Source organism: Sarcophilus harrisii, chromosome 2 (genome assembly GCF_902635505.1).
Source record: "Sarcophilus harrisii chromosome 2, mSarHar1.11, whole genome shotgun sequence".
Classification (NCBI taxonomy): Eukaryota; Metazoa; Chordata; class Mammalia; order Dasyuromorphia; family Dasyuridae; genus Sarcophilus; species Sarcophilus harrisii.
This window is the reverse complement of record NC_045427.1, coordinates 244,762,142-244,786,127: the sequence shown is the minus strand read 5'-3', so window position 1 is coordinate 244,786,127 and position 23,986 is coordinate 244,762,142. Positions and strand designations below refer to the sequence as shown.

The following is a 23,986-nucleotide window of genomic DNA, read 5'->3' as shown; positions in this document are numbered from 1 at the left end:
CAAAAACTACCCTCATATCCTTTGATGATTAATCAATTGGAGAATAATTTGTATTTTCATAACTTTGACTCAGTTCTCTGTATATATAAGAAATGAGGCCTTTATCAGAAATACTTGCTGTAAAAATTCTTTTCTGTCTTTCTGCTTTCCTTCTAACATTGGTTCTCAGTTTTGTTTGTGCAAAATCTTTTTAATTTAATGTAATTGAATTATCCATTTTGCATTTCATAACATTCTCTCTCTCTCTTGTTTGGTCATAAATTCTTCTCTTCTCCATAGATTTCACAAGTATCATTCCTTGCTCTCCTAATTTATTTATGGCATCACCTAAATCATATCCAAATCATCATATTTCAATTATGTACCCATTTTAACATTATTTTGGTATACAGTGTGAAATGCTGATCTATGCCTAGTTTCTGCCATTCTATATTCCAGTTTGCCCAACAGTTTTTGTCAAAGAGTGAGTTTTTGTACCAAAAGCTAGAGTCTTTGGATTTATCAAGCAGTAGATCACTATAGTCACTTACTACTGTGTCTTGTATACCTAATCTTTTCCACTGATTCATCACACTATTTCTTAACTAATACCAAATCATCCATCAATTTTGATAATTTTGATGTTTGCTGCTTTATAATATAATTTTAGATCTGATATGGTTAAACTACCTTCAATTTCATTTTTTTTTCCATTGATTTCCTTGATTCTTGACCTTTTATTGTTCTAGATTTTATTATTTTTTTTTTGAGCTCTACGTAACAATTTTGGTATTTTTATTGGTATGTGACACTGAAGAAGTAAATTAATTTAGGTAGAAATTTCTATTATTTATATAATATTACCTAATTATATCTAATATTTGTATTATATTAGGTTGACCTACCTATGAACAACTGCTAATTTTTTCAGTTGTTTAGATCTGAATTTATTTGTATGAAAAGTGTTTTGTAATTGTTTTCTGTAACGACTGCACTAGCACCCAGGAACTCCAGAATCAGCCGGAGTCAGGATAAGCAAAAGTCCTCAATCTTTATTCTCGGTCCCCAGACGCAGGATTGAACAGGATGGAAGCAGATTCTCTGTGACCCCCTTTTCCCTTGTCTACCACTGAGAGTGTGTCTCTGGTTTGCTTTCCTCCACCCCCTAGTCCCTCCTATAATCCTCTATACACCAATCATTGAGCCAGTATGGATAGTGGAGAGGACCATTTTCCAAGCATATGCTTTGGATTTTCATATAGTTCTTGGGTATGTCTTAGCAAGAAGATTCCCAAATATTTTAGATTGTCAATAGTTATTGTAAAGGGAATTTTTCTTTCTCTCACTTCTTGCTCAGCTTTGTTGGTAATATGTAGAAATATCAATGATTTATGTAGGTTTATTTTATATCCTTCAACTCTGCTAAAGTTGTTAATTATTTCAGATAGTCTTTTAATTGATACTCTAAGATTTTTTTAAGTATGCCATCATATCATCTGCAGAGTAATAGTTTTGTTTCCTCATTGGCAAATATAATTCTCTCAATTTCCTTTCCTCCTCTTATTGCTAAAGCCAATGTTTGTAGTGCAATATTGAATTATAGTGGTGATAATAGACCTCATTGTTTCACTCCTGATCTTATTGGGAAGGCTTTTGACTTAACAGATAGTGCTTGCTGATAGTTTTAGATAGATTCTATTTATCATTTTAAGGAAAGATCAGTTTATTCCTCTGCTCTCTAATATTTTTTTTAAATAGGAGCAAATGCTGTTCTTGTCAAAAAGCTTTTTCTGTTTCTATTGAGATAATCATATGATTTCGATGATCAATTACATCAATAATTTTCTTAATATTCAACTAGCCCTGCATTCTTGGTATAAATCCCATCTGATCATAGTGTATTATCCTCATGATAAATTGCTGTAATCTCTTTGCTAATCTTTTATTTAACATTTTTCATCAATATTCATTAGGGACATTGGTCTGTAATTTCCTTTCTCTGTTTTGGCTCTTTCTGGTTTATATAACAGCACCATATTTATGCCATAAAAGAAATGTAGTAGAACCCCTTTACCTATTTTTTCAAATAGTTAAGATAGTATTGGAATTCATTGTTTTTTAAATGTTTGGTAAATTTCACTTGTAAATAGATCTTGCCCTGGAGAATTTTTCTTAGGAGTTCATTGATAGTTAATTCAATTTCTTCTTTCTGAAATAGGATCATTTAAATATTTTATTTACTTTTTTTGTTTATCTGAACAATTTATATTTTTGTAAATATTCATCAATTTCACTTAGATTGTCAGATATATTGGCATACATTTGGGGAAAATAGCTCCTACTTATTGCTTTAATTTCCTCTTCATTGGTGGTGAATTCACTCTTCTGTCACTTTTGTTACCTGACTTCCACTGCAGGGTGTGCTGGGATCAGCTCCAAATGGCTGAGCGCCTATTGTCACATTTTCAGTGGGAACATTTATACCTCTGAAATAATCAGGGGCAGAGCCAAGATGGCGGAGTAAAGACAGGGACTCTCCCAGTTCTCCCAAACTATCTCAAATTCCTTTAAATGATGACTCTAAACAAATTTTAGAATGTCTGAACACACAAAAAGATGAAGTGGAACAATTTCCTAGCAGAAGACAACTTAGAAGGCCAACAGGAAAAGTCTGTGGCAGCAGGGTGGGAGACCAGCATGCAGTTCCAGAGCAGACTGTTCCAGTGCAGCTCTGACTCAGGATCAGTTTAGGGGCCAGCAAAGCAGAGGCTATGGGGCCTCTGAATAATCAGCAGCAGTATTGGTGGTTTTTAGACATTTTAGCCCAGAGATATCAAAGATAACTTGCAAGGTCACCAGGAAAAGTTTGTCAGTAAGAGGGAGATAAAAAGCTCACTGAGGAAAGCAATTCGTTAATTAGAACTGAGCAAATGCAAGCTAATGACTTTATGAGAGAAATCAAGAAACAATAAAACAAAACCAACAGTGAAAAAATAGAAAACAATGTGAAATATCTCATTGGAAAGACAACTGACCTAGAAAATAGATCTAGGAGAAATTATTTAGGCTAATAATCTGAAAGTCATGATCAAAAAAAAGAACCTGGATATCATCTTTCAAGAAATTATAAAGGAAAACTTTCCTGATCTTCTAGAACCAGAGGATAAAATAGAAATTGAAAAAATCTACTAATCACCTAAAAAGAGATGCCAAGGTGAAATAATCAAACATTAAAAATCAGGGCTTGATTTGCTGTTTGGTTGATTTTGAATCTTAAGGCAGTGATGGAGAAAATATTAATAATGTAAATTAGATATAAAAGTGTGTAGTACATATATTTTTTCATGTGGAGAAACAGTAAATATTGACCAGGAGACCATTGTTGATGACAACCCCAAACTCTCATTTTCACATGTATACATAAATCATGGAATTTCATCCAAAAGATTACTAAGCCAGGCATGGGACACTTTACTTTCTTTTTATATATTCTTTAAAAATTTTTTGATGATAAATAAAAAATTTAAAAATGAAACAAACAAACAAACAAATCTGGAATTATTGTGATCCATAAAAATTTGATGTTTTTTTTTTTCAAAATACATGCAAAGATTGCAGAATCTTTTGTTCCAATTTTTTCTCTCTCTCTTCCCTCCTCCCCCTTCCCTGGATAGCAAATAATCCAACATAGGTTAAGCATATGTAATTCTTCTAAACATATTTCCATATTTATCATGCTGCACAAGAAAAATCAGATCAAAAAAGGAAAAAATGAGAAAAAAAGCACTCAAACAACAACGAAAAAGGTGACAATGTTGTGTTGTGATCCACATTCAATCCCATAGTCCTCACTCTGGATGCAGATGATTCTTTCCATTACAAGTCTATTGAAAGTGGCATGAATCACCTCATTGTTGAAAAGAACCAAGTCTATCACATTTGCTCATCACATAATCTTGTTGTTGCAATGTTCTCTAGGTTCTACTCACCTCACTTAGCAGTAGTTCATGTAAGTTTCTCTAGACCTTTCTGAAATCAGCCTGCTGATTGTTTGTTATAGAACAGTAATATTCCATTACACTCATATATCATAACTTATTCTCAACTTATGGGCATCCACTCAATTTCCAGTTCTTTATTTAATAGGGCACTTTTCTTGAAGGAATCATTAGTCAATCTCATTTCCTGCCCTCCCCACCCTCTCCATATAAATGACAAACTTTCTCTTTTTTCTTTATAATACCAGTATTCCATCTCTAAGGACTAAGAGCACAGAATGAAAGTAAAGAGGAGGTTTTTAGACTTTAAAAGGCTCCAGCCTACTCCAGGGACCATGAAAATCCTAATGCATAATTACTATTGTTGCTAATGGAAACCATAAACCATACTGTGTCCCAGAGAGGAAAACAAAGTAGGACAGTTATATATCATTTTGTTTAAAAAATAATGATGTGATGTATTGGACTACCTGCCATCAAGGTAAGGGGGTGGAGGGAAGGAGGGGAAAATTTGGAACAGAAGGTTTTGCAAGGATCACTGTTGAAAAATTACCCATGCATATGCTTTGTAAATAAAAAAAACTATAATAAATAGTAATAATAATAATAATAAATAATGATGTGAGATGGTTTCACTTAAATTCAAGACAACACAAATTTCTAAATACTTAGTACATACAGGGCATTGTTCCAGAAACTAGGGTTACAAAGACAAAATCAATATAGTTCATGTCCTCAAAGAGCTTATTCATTATGTGTAAATAACTTCCCAATAAGACCTTTCCTGGGTCTTCAAGGTCTTATTGTCAGGACACTTGCAACTATATAATACCCTTGCTGCTCAATTCAATTATTTGGCCTTATAGATAAGACTTTCTAGGCCAGGAAATGAGAGGTCACAGGATCACAGGATCATAGGTTTAGAACTGGAAAAGCTCTTGCTATTGTTCAGTCATTTCATAATCTTATTTGGGGTTTCTTGGCGAAGATATAGCAGTGGTTTGCCATTTCCATCTCCAAGAAAGGATCTTATCTAGTCTAACTCCCTCGTTTTACAAATAAAAATCTAAAGTCTAGAAAATTTAAAGGACTTGTACAAGGTCACACAGGGAGCATACTTATTTAATCCTAATCCAAATCCAGATACCCTGATTCCAAATCCAGTACCCTTTTCACTAAACCAAATTCAGTGACATAATCTATAGTTAATGATTGACATGCTTTTTTTTTTTTTTTTTTTGAGACAGTATGCTATATAACAGGAGTATTGGCTTTTGAATTTGAGGAAGCTGATTTGCATCTGGTTTTTGCCACTGGAGTGACCTCAGACAAATCCTTCTATGCCTTAGTTTACTTATGTGTGAAAAGGTGAGGTTGGACTAAATGTTCTCTAAGATAATATCTAGCTCCAAATCTTGTGTTCAGTTAAAAAAAAGACTCCAGGCTAGAGTTGGGAAATTCTAAATTATAAACCAGAAAAAAGAAAAAAAGAAAAAAAAAACAGCAGTTTCTGGTTTTAAGGAGTTTTCACATAAGTCATTGAAGAGGCAGGGTAGTATATTAGATAGAATACTGGATCTAACTAGGGTCAGGGAGACCTAGGTTTCAAAGCTCTACTCCTAGGTACTTATCAGCTGCATAAATTTAAAATAAAAATAACAGTATTTTTTAATTGCATTAAACATTTCTTTTTTGAATTTTTCTCTTCTCCCCTTCTTTTCTTCCCTTCCTCAAGCAGTCTGATAATAAGTTATACATGAGCTGCATAATTCTGGAAGAGTCAATTAGGCCCATTTCTGGACCTGGATTTCCTCATCTATAAAAGGAAGTTAGACTTAATGGTCTCTCTCTAGGGTTTCTTTCAGCTCTAAGTATATGATTTGCAGTGCCTCAAATGGCATAAGATAGTAGGTCATAAGTACCAAGAAAAGTTCTGAACAGAAAGCTAAGAGAATTTTGCAGAGGGTGAGATCGTTATCATATTGAGGGGATGGGGAAACAAGGGAGGCTCATCTGGGATGTGATGCCTGAACTGGGTTTTGAAAGAAGAAAATGAGTTCCTTGCAGAGAAATGTGTGTTTCAGGTACAATGGATAGCTTATAGGAATTCAAGGATGTAGGATGTATGCTTGGAATGAAGAATTACCTCAAGGGGAATAGCATGAAAAAAGGCTTAAAAGGTCAGCTGAAATTTAATTATGAAGAACCTTGAAAACTAGAGTAAGGAGTTTACATATATTTTTAATAGGCAATGAAAAACTATTGAAAATGTTTCAACAGATAAGTGACATGGGCCAGTCTGTTCATTTTTTTTTTTTTTTGATGGCTTATGTGGAGCATAGAGAGGAGAAAAGGAAGATGAGAAGTAGGGAGCCCAATAAGAAGTTTATTTCAGTGGTTTGGGGGAGAGAGGATGAGGAGATTAAATTGGGAGTATGACAATGAAGAAAGAAAGGGATGAATAAGAGCACTGTTGAACATTTATCAAGAAGGAAGGATTTTTCAGTAGTGACAATTCTTGCAAAAAAAGTTCAAAAAGGATGAAGACTTTGGGGAGGGGCAAGGATAGATGATGGGAAAGGGAGCCAGATTGTAGAATGAAGAAGTGAGTGGATTGTGAGGAAGCAGGAAGCCATCTATGGTTTGCGTTTAGTAGAAAATTATCAGGGAAAGGGAGGAAAAATAAAGAGAGCTTTTTCTTTCCCTCTTTTTTTCCAAAGAGATTTCAGGCACTTTATCATGTTCATAGGCAGAGAGGATCAAACCAATAAAGGAGAGATTAAATGAGAGAGAAGGAAGGATCAGTGGAGCTATCCCTTTTATAACATGCCTTTGGTTACTCAAGGAGAACTCGAGGAGAGGCAAGATGCGAATTTGGTCAGGGAGTTACTGGACAGAAGATTTAGACCAGATCCCCAAATTCTGAGGTCTCTGTAGCAGAAGGCAGGTTATTCTTGCTTTGTCTCCTTATGAGCAGCCATTACTCCAGCCATTATTATTGTCTCCTATACATGAAATGCGTGACCTACTTCATGTCCCCTTGTTGTTCCCCTGGAGAATATTCTCCCTCTTTTCTCTCCTAAAATTCAATATAATTCAAATTTGTTAAATGCTTATTATGCCCAGGTGCTATGATAGACCTTAGGGATATAAAGACAAAAATGAAGTAGTCCCTCAATGTAAGCTCAAAGAGCTTACATTCTACTTGGAAGAATCAACATGTTCATGCATAAATAAATTCAAAATACATATAAAGTTTATAATATATAAAGCTAATAAATAAAAATTTGGGGATAGAGGTAGAAAAAAGCAGCAATAGCTGGGATAATTGGGTGCAATTTCAGTTGAGGTTAAAGAGGGGTTAAGGATCCCAAAGGATGGAGATGGTGAGGGAGAATATCTTTAGATAGGAAGGACTAGCTGAGCAGCAGCACAGGAGTAGACTATGAATTGTTGCGTATGAAAAACAACAATAAGTCACTTTGAATGTAAAATGAAGCACATATTGGAGAATAATATGAAATCAAGATGGACTGGATTCAGTTTGTAAAGAATTATAAGTAACAAACACATTTATATTTTATTTTAGAGGCAAAAAGGTACTCCTTTAGCAGAGGAATGGCACAGTCAGACCTGTATTTTATGATATGGTGGCTGTGGAGGATAGTTTAGAGGGAAGGGATTCTCTATCTGAATAGAGAAGAAAAAGGTGATATGGGCTGAACTAGAGTGTTGGCTGTGTGAGTAGAGATATTGTGGAAGTAGAATCAATAATTCTTGGCAGTTGACAAAATTTGGGGGGAGTAAAATGAAGAGTAGTTAAAAATGACTCTATTGTTGTGAACCTGGGTGAGCAGAGAAGTAATGGTGATATTGAAAGAAATAGAGAAATTATATTTTAGGGGAATGATAAGGAATTACATTTTGGACATGGGCCTAGCATTCTGGGCTAGTGGGCTAGACATCTATGTTTCAACCCCCTTCCTGAAAATACCTCTCTATCCAAGTCCTATTCCTCTCTTAAGTCCCACTGTAACCAGGAAGCCTTCCCTAAACACCCCAAATCTTTACTTTCTTCCTTCTCTGAGCTTTCATGGCACTGTATAAATATTAGTATAGGATTCTAGTGCTGGATGTCATGAAATCCAACTTTATTTTACAGAGGAAGAATTGAAGTGATTGTTCCTAGATCACATAATGAGAATGACAGAGCTAGTTCTTGAACACAGATCTCTTGACATCCATTTCATTGCCCTTTCCATCATGCAGGGAAGCATAAAGTTGGTGCTTGATGCAAACTTAATGAATTGAAAAGGATTAGAATTGCCATTGGAAAAAATGAGGAAGCAGGAGGGTTGTAGGCCCTCATGAAAGGAAGTCAAATACCCAGAACAGGTAAGAGCAGGAATACCTTTGTCTTTCTGGGAAGTTGAATCAGAGTTAAATGGGGTGTTTTCCCTCATGGCCTTTGTGGAGTGGGTCTGACATGTTGGTGAACCAGAGCAGAAAGAACTTTTTCACGTTCCTTACAAGAAATACTCCTTCCTGGGCACCAAGCCAACCAAAGCAGTCCTCGCCTGATGATTCAGGCTGATTGGGGCAAGTAGCAGCTGGTATCATGGGAAGTTTGCATTCAAGGAATCTGATTGGCAGAGAGCCTGGATGAGGACTGCATGAGAACCCTGCCCTAAATCTATGTGTGTCTCCTATGAGTCACTAGAGCATTTAGAGTCTATACCCCACAACAGGTACTTGCTCATATATGGTTTTCTTGTTTTCTGACTTGTTATGTGACTCTTGTGTCCCCATACAGACTGTGAACACCTAGGTAAGGGCTCTACCTTCTCATCTCCATAGTACTCCAGGGCTGGGTACACAAAGTGCTCAATGAAAAGATTTTGAATTACATTGCTCTTTCCTAGTGGGTAGCTGCCTGAGGGCTAGTAACTTCCAGAAATGGTTGGGAGTTGCTGCCTGACCTGAGGGAGCAAGGACCATTACTGAGAAGTTTCTTTAGGTCTTTACTGGAATGAGCAGTGGTGCTGGACTATTTAGTATGTTTGTAGGACTCTGGGGTAACAGTTCTTACATTCTTTTGTGTTATGGACCTCAGGTAGTATGATGAAGCCTCTGGATCTCTTCTTAGAATAATGTTTTTAAAGGCATAAAATAAGATGTTTAGAATTAGAAAGGAAACCAATTATATTTAGACATTTTTTTCCTATTGGTAGACCTCAAGATTAAGAACTCCTACTATAAAAGAAGAGGAGATGAGGGATCTTGTACTCCTCTAGTGGAGTAGATTTCTCAGGAAGACCCATATATATTAGGGTAGTCTCCTTATGTTGAGGGGTGCCAGGAATTGGTATTGATATAACTGATAAAAGAGGTAGAATTGAACACCTTTATCCCAGTCCTAACCCTGTACCCTTCCTGGAGGTCTGGCCTAACTCAGATTGGTCTGAAAGCTCACGTTCAAGATTATAACAAAATGAGACCATTGTGTCTAACAGTTAGCAAAAGGAGGTTTACATAGAATGTTAAGGAAACATTGCAAAATTCCAGGATTAGTTCACATAGAAGGAGCCCTCCTTAACTCCATGCATCTGGTCAGCTGACCAGGATTTAGTGACTTGTATGGTGGGGACATTTGCCAGTTCAAAGCACTGATTCCTTTTGGACCATTTTTTTTTCCCTCAATGCCCTTAGATAACTGGGGAGATATGTCTTTAAGGGTCAAGCTTTGATACCTCTCCCTGCTTTTGCCAATTTTATCTGAATAGCTATCTTGACATTTTTGGGAAAGGAGTAATCAAACTAGGCCTAGCCTATGTGACCGAGACTTTACTAAAAACAGCTCCTTCCATACTCCTGGAGGATAAGACTAGGTCCACAGGGTGGTGGTGATGTGAAGGAAACATAGATAAACTAAGTGACCTGCCCCAATATAACTTCTAAAGGGATCCGTTTGCCTGGGTTGTTTTACAGATGGTATTTTGATGGGATCAGCCGGAGCGAAGCTCAACAACTTCTGCTGTCCTCCTCCAACCAGCATGGAGCCTTTTTGGTTCGACCCAGTGAGAGTAGTCGAGGAGACTACTCATTGTCAGGTAATTTCTTCCAGAGAAGCCATATCACTCTGTTCCCTACATTCCTTGACCTGTCTGTTAATCCCCTATTTTGGGAAGGTTTGGAGAAGTGATGTGTGATGGATGTTTAACAGTTAGTACCCCAACATTCTTTCCAGTTTAATCTGTATTATTGTAAACAATTTCTTCATGCTTCTTCAAGTTTGAGCAATCAATACAACAACACATCAAACCTTGGTTTGCAGCTTTTGCTGATTTCTGAGGTGTAACAGATACTTTGAAAGTTGTAAGGTTCTAGAGCTGAAAGGAGTTTGCCACTTGATTTTGTAGCTCCTGAAGGTTTTTAGGGTTTGGATGATTATCTAAAGGAGTTCTGGAGCATTTGGAAGAGTCAAGAACTCTTACTTTACAGAGCACAGTAGAGCAAAGCAGTGATCCACTTGGACAAACCTAAAGTGATTTAGACCAAACGCTAATACTTGAAGAGATCAGAGGTGACTTACCCTCAGGAGTTTAATTAGAAGGAATATAACCCATTTGCTATTTTCAGCTATGCCTCCCAAAGTGAGATGGACAGCACAGATCTCTCCATATTCTTTGCCCTCGTGGCTCTGGTTATAGCCATCTATGGTCATAGCAGAGTGTTTTGAAATCATAGGTGCCTTACAAGTCATTGTTGGGTGAATGAATGGGATGAAGAATTTCCATGTATGGAAAAAAATGCTAGAAATGTCATAAGGGAAGAAGGTTCACATGGTGTAATCCAGGAAAAGAACCCTGGACCCTAGAACTCACCCACTGATTATCTATGTGTCCAGAAACTAATCCTTCCCATTTTGGTACATTAATTAACCTATATAGAATGGGACTAACAATTTTTAGACATTATAAAATGCTTTTTTTTCCTGGGAAGCATGGTGCCCTGATCCATGAGAGAGTTAAATTCAATTTAATAGGTATTTATTGAGTATTCCCTACTTGCCTTGTATAGTGCTAGCTTTATAATAAGATATCAAGCTGAACTTAACAAGTAGTTTTTTTTTGTTTGTTATATATGTTTGCTATGTGCCAGATATTCTATTAGCTTCTAGGGATGTAAAACAAACAAAAAATCAGCCCCTGACCTCAAAGAACTTATCTTATTACATTATTATCAGGGTGAAGATGATGACATATATAAAAAAATTAAATATAATATATACATGTATATGTATCTATGTGTATATAAAAATTATATGTTTGCATATACATACATACCTATACCCATATATATATATATATATATATATATATAACTAGAAGGATCAGTGTGAGCTTACTATAGGAGGTAATTCTTGAATTGGGCTTTGAAGGGAGCAAGAGATTCTAGGAAGTAGAGATGAAGAGAAACTACATTTTCTGGATGGGGAACAACCGGTGCAGTGTGTGGAGATATGGGGCATGGGATGCCATGTCCAAAAGGCCTGAAGAAGAGTAGTTTAATTGGATTGTAGTAAAGCCTGTGAAAAGGTAGTGTAATAATCATCCATAAAAGTGAGGCTGGAGCTAGACTATGGAGGTCTTTAAGTGCCAAGCAGGAGGCAAGAGGGTTCCACTAGAGTTCCTTGAGTTGGGGAGAACATGGCTAAGAGAATATCCAATTGTTAATTACATGAAGAATGAGTTGAAATGGAGAAAGGATTGAGACAGGGAAACCAATTAAGGAACTTTGTCCGTTAGTCCATAAAAGAGGTGAGACTCCACAAACTAAGGTAGTGACTGTGAATATGTAGAGGAAGGGCTTGAATGAAACTTGTGTGGTGGAAGTAGAATTAACATTTGGCAATTTATTTGGATATAAAGGATAAAAGAGAAGGAAGAGTTCAGAATGATTCTGAGGGTTGTGAATTTGGTGACTAAAAAATGGTGGTACCCCCAAAAGAATTAGAGCTATAACTAAACTCTAATCTTGTTTTTAAGATTTGTCCCCAAACTTTTAGTCCTTACCAGCCTGGCAAAAGCTATTTAGGTGATAGCCCTTTGGTGACATGTCACACCTGAGCAATCACCATTCTGAGATATTTAAGATGATCTAGACCTTAGGCTAAGTTACCTCTCCCCTTCCTTGAATTTAAATGTTCCTATTTTAATTATTTCTGAAGTTCCATCAATATCTAATTTCTTTATACAGTCTTATCTTCTGTAGATTTGGATGGCAGGGGAATGGGAAAAAAACTCATTGTTTTTATATTTCTAACTTTGGTTTTTATGTTCCCTTCTCCTTCACCTCTTTTCCTTTTCTTCCTGACCTCTCTTTTCCTTCCTTGTCCCTTTCTCCAACCTCTTTTCCCCTGTCTTTCTCTCCATTCATATTTTTCTCTTTTTCATTTGCTTCCTCCTCCTTCCATCTTCTCTCTTCTTTATCCCTTCCCTGTCATTTTTCCCACAGTTCGCACACAGGCCAAGGTCTGCCATTACCGAATTTCCAAGGCCCCAGAGGGTGGCCTATATATTCAGAAAGGCCAGGTTTTCTCCAGCCTGGAGGAGCTCCTCACTTACTACAAAGCCAACTGGAAGATTATTCAGACACCCCTGCTGCAGCCCTGTGTACAAGAGGTGGGGTTTCTTTTCTTCCTTTTCCTTTTTTCCCCTCTTCCTCCTCTTCTTTCTCCTTACCCCTCCTCTCTCCCCTTTCCCCTTCTTCCTTATTTTCTTTTCCCCTTTCCTCCTCCTCCCTCATTCTTATCCTCTTCTCACTTCTCTGGGAAGCTGCCTGAAGAACATCAATGAAAAACAGTCTTTACTGAGGCCATTTCTTCATACTCACTCTTGGGTTCACTTCTGGCCATGTGGTGGTAGGGGAGGGAGAGAGACCAGGATTAAAGAGCCTGGTATCAGCCTTTGGGGATTTTACACTAATTGGATATGAGGCCATATCAGTCCCATAGGCATTTATAGCTGATAGGGCTACTCCTGAATATTCTGGATTTCACCTGCTGGCTTTTCCCGAGTAGGAGTCCTAGGATTTAGGTCACAGAATGTGCAATATCAGGATCCATTGGGAAATGAGCACCAGATGCCCTGGGCCCTATCAGATATCCTGACAGAGAAAACTGTGGGTGTGAAGGCTTCATAGGAACTTTGCTTTACTTTTTGGATTTGAGCTCAGGGCTAGGAGACAGCAAATCACTGTTTATCTAGGATTGACCCCTCTTGCTCTGATACAGAAGGGAAATGATAAAATTCCTCTATATCTCATCAGTTATTAAATAGAAATAATAACACTTCCACTGCCCATCAGGTAGTAATTAGTGTTTGTAAAAGGTTGATGGAAGGACACACACAAAGTGCTACTTAAGTTCCCTATGTAATTATTTGGGACTCTTGGAACATCCTGCTTTCAGATCAACTATGAGAAGAATTTTGTGAGATGAGATTTTAGCTTCTCCTTCTTGATCATGAAGAAATCAGGTTTGAAATCTAGAGATTTGGTTTCAGTTTTTAGGGATAGCGACTGCTAGCACATCCCGTCTTCCTCTGAAAGGAAGCCAGAAAGACCTGTTGGGATATTGATTTCACCAAGGTAATTTTCCAACTGAAGGACTGTTTCCTCCTGGGAGGGGACCAAGGAGCTTCCCCTGAATTATACCTTGAATCCATTGTCTTCCTTTCTAGTTCAGCAGCTTTGTGTGAATGTGTGTGGAGGGAGCAAGTCCATGTCTTCCTTATAAGAAATTGCAGCTTTCTGCACTACTGTCAAAACAAATAGGCACATTACATGTCAACTCCAGGCAGGCCAATTCATTTCCCCTCTTTTTCCCTGCTCATCTCTGTCTCTGTCTCTGTCTCTTTTCATCCTTCAGCGGCTACTGGAGAGGGATGAATGGGAACGGCCCCGGTCTGAGTTTGCCCTTCGAAGAAAGCTGGGAGAAGGCTATTTTGGAGAGGTGTGGGAAGGCTTGTGGCTGAATAAGATTCCAGTGGCCATAAAGATCATAAAGTCTGGTATGTTTAGGGAGGGATGAGCCAAGTTCTGGATTCCCCTTACTCTCTCCCATTTTGCCCCATGCTGATAAGTAAGGAAAACAGTCTTTCAGTAGCCAGGATAAGGCCAGGATCGGTATGGGGTTGGAGAATGTGGCCAGAGGAAGAACAGAATGAACTCTCCCATAGAGGGATGGGATCTATTAGCTGGGATTTCCTCAAATCCTAGACTTTCCAGAATTGAAAAGCACCTTAGAGGTCATGCAATCCAATCCTGAACAGGTTCTCACTATACATCCTCCTGAACAAGTGATCATCTAGTCTTTGGTGGAAGATCTACAGTGCTGATGAATCACTACTTTATTTTATTTTTTGACAGTTCTAATTATTAGAATGTCTTTCCCTTCACTGAGCTTAGCAGCTTCTACCCAAAAAGATTCTCTTCCTCTGGGATTTTTTTTTTTTTGAAGATGACAATCATGTTCTCCCAAGATTTCCTTTCTCTAGGATAAGATTCTTCAGTAGATTCAGAAATGACAAGGTCTCCAGGCCTTTTACTTTCCTTGCCTCCCTTCTGAATATGTTTAGCTTGTTAATGTTCTTTCTACAATGTGACACACAGAACAGAACACTATCCATATGCAATTTGATCAAGGAAAATTTGACTGAAAAGCCATCACTGCCCTTGTTGACATTCTGCCTTCCCTAATACATTATAAGATTTCTTGAGCTTTTTGGGTAGACACATAATGAACTTGTGATTTTCCTATAGAATCTTTTTTTTCCTGATGAAATTGGGGTTAAGTGACTTGCCCAGGGTCACACAGCCAGGAAGTGTTATGTGTCAGAGACCAGATTTGAACTCAAGTCCTCCTGACTTCAGGGCTGGTACTCTATCCACTGCACCATCTAGCTGCCCCCATAGAATCTTTTTTAGTTAGCCCTCCTTTCTTCCTTATGTAATTAACTTTTTGAACTCAGGTATAGGACTTTGCATTTATACTTATTCAACTTTATCCCATTAGATTCGGTCCCTTGTTCTGACTCGTATATCTTGACTGTTGTCAAATGTGTTAACTCTTCCAGATTTATATCATTTGAAAATTTGATTAATAGGTATGCGTAACTAACTAATCAGTCAAAAGTAACAGAAAGCCAAATGCATAGAAATGCAAGTCTCCTTACTTCTTATGCCACTGTCTGCCCCCAATACCCTGCTGGACAAAGTCTGAGAGTCTACTGTTCCTTCTTTGTTCAGGTTTCCACTTTCCCCAAGAGGCCAGCAGGGTTGTGATTGAGGAGATCATGGGATGATGGAGGTTGCCCACTCTTTCATATTTCCCCCGGGCCTTCATGGGCCAAGTTTGCTTTCTTTTTTGCAGCTGACATGAAGCTTGATGACTTCAACAAGGAGATTCAGAATCTAAAGAATCTAAAGCATGAGAAGCTGATCAGATTGCATGCAGTCTGTTCCATCGGGGAGCCTGTATACATTGTGACTGAGCTCATGAGAAAAGGGAACCTCCAGAGCTTTCTCAACAGTGAGTACTCTCCCCCTACTTCCTCTGCCAGCCACAGACCTCAAGAGCCTGCTATCCACTATGGAGGAGGAACCCTTCTCCGGACTCTCCCTTTCATGATCTATTCAGCTCCTCTCGCTATATTTTCCTCTGTCTCATCTCCCTATAAGCTGGCCTGCTTTCAGCAGATACCTCAAGCCCTTTTAATGATTTAGCGAATAGTGAATGGGTATTCAACAATTGCTATGTGTAGTGAGAACCTCCTCTTGTTCTCTGGATAGTGGAATAGACAAGAGAATGAGGTGGTGCAATTCCTACCTTGGAGAGCTCATTAGACGAGGCTAATACTTACTCAGAAGACAATCTAGGTTAGAGTGTGGTGTTCTGGGTGGTCCAGAGACAAATGCTTTCGTGGGCTACATGTGAGGTTCATGGGCCTTGTCTCATGAGCTATCCAAGATAATTCTAAAGTGCTGCTATAGGGATAGGCAGATGGTTCTCAGTCCCTTTGGGGCTTTGGTGTTGAGATCAGGACCCCATTTAGCCTAGACAAATATCCTGGCGTATGCACAGGCATACAGAAGGAAGCCTATTTCCTGACTCAGCCTTAACCTTGACCCGATACCATTAGGAAGCTGGGCTCAGATGCCCATTAGTTCTACTGTTAGGGCCCCATCCATATTTACAAAGTATTAGCTAATGATAATAATGATGATCATGATAACAGTAATAACCTCTCAGCCTCTGTTTCCCCTCCAGCATAATAGAATTAATGATACTGACTTTCCAGAGAAGCTATGGGGCTTAATTAAGAAACATGTACTGAGCTCTTTGAAGATAAAAAGTCCTTTCTGATTACATAGATAATAATTACACATTTTAAGAAGGAAAATGACATCCCTTTGAGAAGTTTTATTCTCACCAAAGCAGGACTAGCTTTTGACTTAGCTGCTCCAATGTTACTACTGGAATGGTTTTAGTTTGGAGGATATTCCTGTCTGTGAGTTCTTTAGTTCTCACAATTTGTGACTTTTCCCTGAGACCTGAGGGTATCTGAGTTTCCCGGTTTCCCAATCTTATCCTGGGACTAGGGACCTGAAAGGAAGGGAGGTGCCTGGGTGTGAGTAAGCAGTCTCTGGGGAATGTCATAGATCCTAAGTCACCTATGAAAAGTCCTGACCTAGAAAACCCAGTTTCTTTTCTTTACCTGGATGAATCAGACTTCCTGAAAGGCCAAAGGGCAAAGAAATGATTTTGGAAATCATCTCATTGATAGAGCTGTGCTCCTTAAGGGATCTGACTACAACCTCACTAGGTAAAGATTTTAGAACACAAGGACCAAAGACATTACATCCTTTTGTTTTTGACTCACAACTTTCCCCAAATCTTCCTCTTCCTTCTATACCTTCCTCTAAACATTCTCCCTTTCCTCTATTCTCCCCAAATCTAATACCCTTTCTTATATTTTCCTTTCCATATACATCTCTTCTCATTGTTATTTTTTCCACATCTTTCCCTACTGTTTCCTGTCCAATCTTCCATTATATCCTTCTCTTCCTGTCTTCTCCCCTCCAGTTCTCTGTTTCATCCCTCTGGAACTTCTATTGTCCCATCATCTTCTCCATTCCTACCCCCTCTATCCTTTTCTCATTTCTTTTTTCCTCTCATCTTCATTCCTTATCTTTGAATCTTTTTCCTCAATCTCTCCCTCATCAGCCTCTCCTCTATTTCCCTCATATCATCCCAAATCATTATCCCTTCTATTCTTCTTTCATTCTCACCTCCATCTCCCTGCCATGCTTCTCCTTTTCTTCTACAACCTTCCCTCATGCTCCACAGATTCTCCCTTCCTCCATGTCCTCTCTCTTCATGTTCTTTTCTCCACCTCATCTCCAATATTATTTCCTTGTACCTCTTCTCATATGCTTACCTCTGTCTTTTCTTTGCTGTCTCTCTTCCTCTCGTTGTCTCTCTCTCTTCATTACACTCTCTTCCATCTCTTCTATCACATTCTCTTCCCCTTCTCTCTTATCCTCTCTCTTCCATTTTGATTTTTAGATCTCACTCATAAGAACAGATAGCAGCAACTTTCTAAAAACACTCCCTTTCATGTGCTGCTATGAAGAAGATCCCATACCAAGCACTAGAAATGTCCAGTGTTCGCTTATTCCCTCGAGGCTTTGCCTGAAAAATAATCTATTCTGGGACTGACCTTGCCATCAATGTATGGTGGCACATATTCCCATATATACTTACTGCACTAGACCCTCCCACATTTAACCTGGTTGTCTTTGTGGACACTTGACAGGCATCACAGTACCTGTGGATTTTCAGCCCTAGGGAATTGCCATCACCCTCACTGGCTCAGAGTCATGACTTTATATTTCTCTTCTGGTCCTTTAGGTCCAGAAGGGAAGGCTCTCAGCATCATCCACCTCATGAGTATCGCCTGCCAGGTGGCTGAGGGTATGACCTACCTGGAGGAGAGGCACATTGTACACCGGGATCTAGCTGCTCGAAACATCCTGGTGGGAGAGGACCTCACCTGTAAGATCGCAGACTTTGGCCTAGCCAGGCTGCTAAAGGTCAGGCCAATGCCTCTGTTTTTCTCCTTTTGTCTCCTGCCAGCAATCTATTCTTGACCAAGTTATTCCCATCTGTATCCCTTTAAATCCCGCCTTCTGTGGCAATAGTTCTTTATCATATGTAGTTTATATATGAAATATGTTCAGGATCATAATATGGTTCTGAAATAGTGGGAAATATCCTTAAGGTGAGATTCAGATGATATAGGTGAGGCCCCCTAAGCTTGTCTCCTAGCGTGTATAATTTTAGGTGACCTATTTTACTCTTCCCATTTTACAGAGATAAAAAGTAAGGTTGATAGAACATTGGAATCACCTAAGATCTCACAAGTAGTGAGGAACAGAACTAGTATTTAAAAGAATTTTATGGGACCCTGAGTAAGACATTACATTTTGGGAGACTCATTTTCCCTTTTTTGTAAAATGATAGAGTTAGATTAGATAAACCATAAAATCCTTTCCTGGTCTGGCTTTCCGAAACTCTGAATCCATATTAAACTTATGGTGGATTCTACTTGCCTCCCTCCCAGCCAGCACCCATTCAAGCTTGTTATTAGGGAATAGAAATGACCTCTAGACAATAAAAATGAAATATCCATAAGAAGGCAATATGATATGATAAAAGACTGTGCATTCTTAAACCAAATATGGCAAAACTGATTTTAGCTTATTCATATTATTGGATTATCTGTGCTTTTGTTTCGGTTCCATTAGCATGAATAATAGACAATTGCTTAGGACAATTGACAATTGATTGGGAGCCCTTACAGCCCAGAACCAGGTGTGGAAAGGGATGAAGTGTTTGTTGTTTCTCCCTTTTCAAGATTCCTAGATTGATTGGGACCCGGGAATGTATTTTGGTTTCTCTTACCCCCAGAATGACTCATTTTTCAGTTGCTTTTTAGGATGATATTTATTCCACAAAAAGCAGCACCAAAATTCCTGTAAAGTGGACAGCACCAGAAGCAGCCAATTATAGGATCTATTCACAGAAGTCAGATGTTTGGTCCTATGGGATCCTGCTTTATGAAGTTTTCACATATGGACAGTGTCCCTATGAAGGTATGGTCCCCAAGCTGACTCTCTCTTTAGCTTTTCCTGTGAACTCGAGTATTACCATAGAGCTCCTACCTGCCTGACTTTGGATAAATTTTTCAAGGCTTCCATTTGAGTCCTTTAGGTCTATGTTAGATTTTTAAAGAAGATTCCAAGGGAGGGGGAAACTATGGCTACTCTCTCTTGGGAGTCCTTAGTATAACATATGGAGTTGCCTCAAACTCTCTGCTCTGAGCAGAGAGTCAAAAATTTCTTCTTTGGGTACCTCTTAGCCCGATGGGAAAAGGACCCTGTCTTCAGGAGTGCTAGTTGAATGGAAATACTGGCACTGAAGATCCTGTAGGGTTTCCAACCTTATGAGGAAGAAAAGATATATGCCCATGAAATAAAAATCCCATTTTTAAAAAAGTAGCTTTTTATTTTTCAAAATACAAGCAAAGATAGTTTTCAACATTCACCCTTGAAAAACACCCTTGTGATCCAAAATTTTCTTCGTCTTTTCCCATCTCCTCTCTGGAAATTCCACTTCTGACACTTTCTTTTTTTTTTCTTTTTTTTTTTTTAATTTAATAGCCTTTTATTTACAGGATATATACATGGGTAACTTTACAACATTAACAATTGCCAAACCTCTTGTTCCAATTTTTCACCTCTTACCCCCCCACACCCTCCCCTAAATGGCAGGATGACCAGTAGATGTTAAATATATTAAAATATAACTTAGATACACAATAAGTATACATGACCAAAACATTATTTTGCTGTACAAAAAGAATCAGACTCTGAATTATTGTACAATTAGCTTGTGAAGGAAATCAAAAATGCATGTGTGCATAAATTTAGGGACTGGGAATTCAATGTAATGGTTTTTAGTCATCTCCCAGAGTTCTTTTTCTGGGTATAGCTAGTTCAGTTCATTACTGCTCCATTAGAAATGATTTGGTTGATCTCGTTGCTGAGGATGGCCTGATCCATCAGAACTGGTCATCATCTAGTATTGTTGTTGAAGTATATAATGATCTCCTGGTCCTGCTCATTTCACTCAGCATCAGTTCGTGTAAGTCTCTCCAGGCCTTTCTGAAATCATCCTGTTGGTCATTTCTTACAGAACAGTAATATTCCATAATTTTCATATACCACAATTTATTCAGCCATTCTCCAACTGATGGTCATCCATTCAGTTTCCAGTTTCTAGCCACTACAAAAAGGGCTGCCACAAACATTCGTGCACATACAGGTCCCTTTCCCTTCTTTATAATCTCTTTGGGATATAATCCCAGTAGTAACACTGCTGGATCAAAGGGTATGCACAGTTTGATAACTTTTTGAGCATAGTTCCAAACTACTCTCCAAAATGGTTGGATTCGTTCACAACTCCACCAACAATGCATCAATGTCCCAGTTTTCCCACATCCCCTCCAACAATCATCATTATTTTTTCTTGTCATCTTAGCCAATCTGACAGGTGTGTAGTGGTATCTTAGAGTTGTCTGACACTTTCTTATATTGAATGAGTTCTTTAACATCCTAAGTCTTCCATTTTCTCATCTATAAAATGAAGGAGTTGGACTGTATAATATCTGAAGTTCCTTCAAGCTCTAGATCTATAGTACTATTGATGAGGGGGAACCACCAGGAACCTTAATCTCATCACTATGATTAAATTAGAAAATATATAACTATATAATCTTCACAGAACTTAAAACTCCTTATCTTCAAATGGATTTGGAAAGACTTCCTCAATAGTCAATTTCAGAATGAGTTCCAGTTTTGTGTAGGGAGTTTGAAGGGAGAATGGCTCCATACTCTTGGGCCTTCCTAGTTTGAGGTAAGGGAAATAGCCTTGACTCAGTGTCTGGCCTAAACAAGCAATGAAAACTTTTATTCTTGATGAGTCTCTTACCTGATGAAAAAATAATGGTGTCTACCTACAGTAGCTCCAGTTTGGTGAGGATAGAAAAGAAATAAGCCCAGGAAAATTAAATTAGATGGTGGATTAAACATAATATCTATTAACCCAAAGAATCAATTTAGAAAGCCATTCAGTCAACAAAGTTTAATATCTTGGAGACAAAGTCACTAATTGATGAAGTAAAATTGCATTTTTGACAGGCTCTTTATGCTTTGGAACAATGGGTAATGAATATGGTTAATTAGGAAAATCTTCTTGGGAGCAGTGGACAGCCTATAGCTAGGCTGTCTTCCTTCTGAGGGAAACCTCTTGAAGTGGATGGACTCCCTGGATCTAATTTTCTTAACCCCAATGTGTGTTGCTTCTTCCAGGAATGACCAATCAGGAGACCATTCAGCAGATCTCCCGAGGTTACAGGCTTCCTCGCCCACTCATTTGTTCCCCTGAAGTCTATATACTCATGTTGGAGTGCTGGAAAAGCAATGCTGAGGAGAGACCTGCCTTCTCTGTGCTCAGAGAGAAGCTCAGCTCCATCTACAGACGTCTCCATCATTCTTTCACATGACCTAGGCCCTGTTGCCTTCCCCTACATTCTTTCCCCATATTCCCATCCCAAACCACAAACTGTATAGGGCTGCCAGTGTCTTTCTGATGCCTTCTTATAGGGAGGAGGGCGTTAGAATAATGCTTCTTAAGGACTCCTAAGATCTGTGACCAGGAGACTTATGAACCTAGATATCCTTGGATTCCTACAGAATCTCAGAATTGGAAAGGTTCTTAAAAGTCATGTAGACCAACCTATATTCCAAAAGCTCCTACTGCCACAAGCTGAACAAGTGGTCTTTTAGCCTTCACTTAGAAGATCTCTAGTGAGGGGAAACTCACTACCTCCCAGCAGTCCCTTCTACTTGCTCCTTTATCCCCGCTTCTCATCATTCTTCTTCCACTATGAGAAAATAGAATGTGGATGAAGGGATCTTCCTTACAGCTAGTCACTCTCAGGAATATATTTAATGTAAATACTGTACAGAGGACATTTAAATGTCAAGAAAGAAAATAACCTGGAATTGTATGTCTATAGAATTGATCTGATAGTGTGTTGATGTTTGATAGCTTCATTACATACATGTTTGTTAAAAGGAAAATTCTTTGTTCAGATCTTTATCTTGATTAATGATGTAAAACTCAGGAAAAAGAGAATTAAAATGATATTTATTCAAAGTATGTCAAGGTAACAACATGCTACTGGAGATCAGCAGGGCATTCAAGATGGGACCAGCTTTTATGGATAACTTTAATAATGAGATAAAGACACTTTAGACAGGTCCTCATCAGCAAAAGGGGTAGACTTCAGCTTCTCCCTGATTTCCTGTATATGATATTTAACACATAGGAGATAATCTGTGACAGACATGGGATATCCTTTTACATGATGGATAGCAGATGACATAAAAATTGTAAACTGGATAATATCTCCTCCAACATTAATTTACAAGCAGGATTGGGAACAACGGGTCACTGAATCAATGTAAGTTTCAAAATATGTTCATTCAACAGATACTCATTGAACACCTAATATGTCTAAGACACAATGCCAAAGGCTCCAGGGACTATAAACATGAATAGAATCCAGCCCCTTCCTTGGTTAAGGAACAAGGGAAATAAGATATAAGACACATACACATACATATAACAAAAACCACTGAACCAGTATTAATTGCTTACTATGTGCCTAAATTTTAGATATGAAGAAATATAAAAAAGCAAAAAAAGTCCCCCAAACTCAAGTCCCTACTTATTCTCACAATCTAATATTTGAGAACCAATAGACAAAAAAGTACAAAGTAAAATTGTGATAATAGAGGTAAGGCAATAGAGCATTATGGGGAATTGGGAAAGGCTTCTTTTCCCAAGAAGGTGAGATTTTTAGCTGAGACTTGAAGGAAGACAATGAAGATACAAAATAGAAAACGAGATTTCCAGGCATGGCAAACAGAGTGGTGAGATGGAATGGTAGTGATGGTGGTAATGATAGTGACATCCGACATTTATATGGCAAAATTTCAAGGGATCTCAGAGACCATCTAATCCGGTCCTTCTGCAACATAATTGACAAATAAGACCCTCTATTAGGCCTCAGGTGGGGAGGATAATTCCTACCTGAAGCATCCTATTCCAAGCTTCTCTGTAATAACTGTCCATTTTTCTTAGTTTTGGTCTCTAGGACCAGACTGAATCCCTGTCTCTTGTGATAATAAGAAAAGTTATCTCATGTGGTGCAGAATCAAGATCTTTTGCCTTCCTGGTTGCCCTTTCTAGCTTATTAATTTCAACCTAAAATGCAGAGCATAGGACTGAATAAAATGCTTAAACTATGATCTGGCTAGGACTGGGTCCATATGACTACTACCTCTTAATTTCTGGAACTACTTGCTGTCAATAGAGCCCAAGACTGCAACTTTTTTGGGTTATATCATACTGTTGACATATTGAGCTCATCTGTGAAATAGACATTGAATTAAATGAGTTGGTTCACAAGCTTTTTCATCACAAGATCTCTTTACATTTTTAAAAATTACTGACTGCCCCAAAGCTTGGCTTATGGGAATAACCATCTACTTATACACAATGATACCATTTTAGTATTAGTACAAAAATAGTTTTGACCTCATGGACCCTGTGAAAAGTCTTGGGGGCAGGGGTACCTGGAGCACACTTTGAGAATCTTCAAATTAGATGGTTGCTAAGGTAGATTTTAGCATGATGGAAGTTATGTAACCATGTAAGTAGAGGTGCGAGTAAAATAGAATGTTATTTTTATGCATGCAGAAGCACACAGGCACATGTAGGGACACTTTGAATGTGTCTATACATCCTAAAGAAC

The 23,986-nt window shown here is 38.2% G+C and overlaps 1 protein-coding gene across 1 annotated transcript in view; it reads left to right on the top strand.

The window, feature by feature from the left end:
* SRMS (src-related kinase lacking C-terminal regulatory tyrosine and N-terminal myristylation sites) overlaps nucleotides 1-22,788 on the top strand; it is a 29,748-nt gene extending 6,960 nt beyond the window's left edge. The window contains exons 2-8 of the mRNA XM_003757600.3: nucleotides 9,966-10,087; nucleotides 12,495-12,661; nucleotides 13,909-14,050; nucleotides 15,412-15,570; nucleotides 17,953-18,134; nucleotides 19,040-19,196; nucleotides 21,474-22,788. Coding sequence (XP_003757648.2) covers nucleotides 9,966-10,087; nucleotides 12,495-12,661; nucleotides 13,909-14,050; nucleotides 15,412-15,570; nucleotides 17,953-18,134; nucleotides 19,040-19,196; nucleotides 21,474-21,667 — 1,123 coding nt within the window. The 3' untranslated portion in view covers nucleotides 21,668-22,788. The remainder of the gene's footprint in view (nucleotides 1-9,965; nucleotides 10,088-12,494; nucleotides 12,662-13,908; nucleotides 14,051-15,411; nucleotides 15,571-17,952; nucleotides 18,135-19,039; nucleotides 19,197-21,473) is intronic.
* Nucleotides 22,789-23,986: the final 1,198 nt, after the last annotated feature.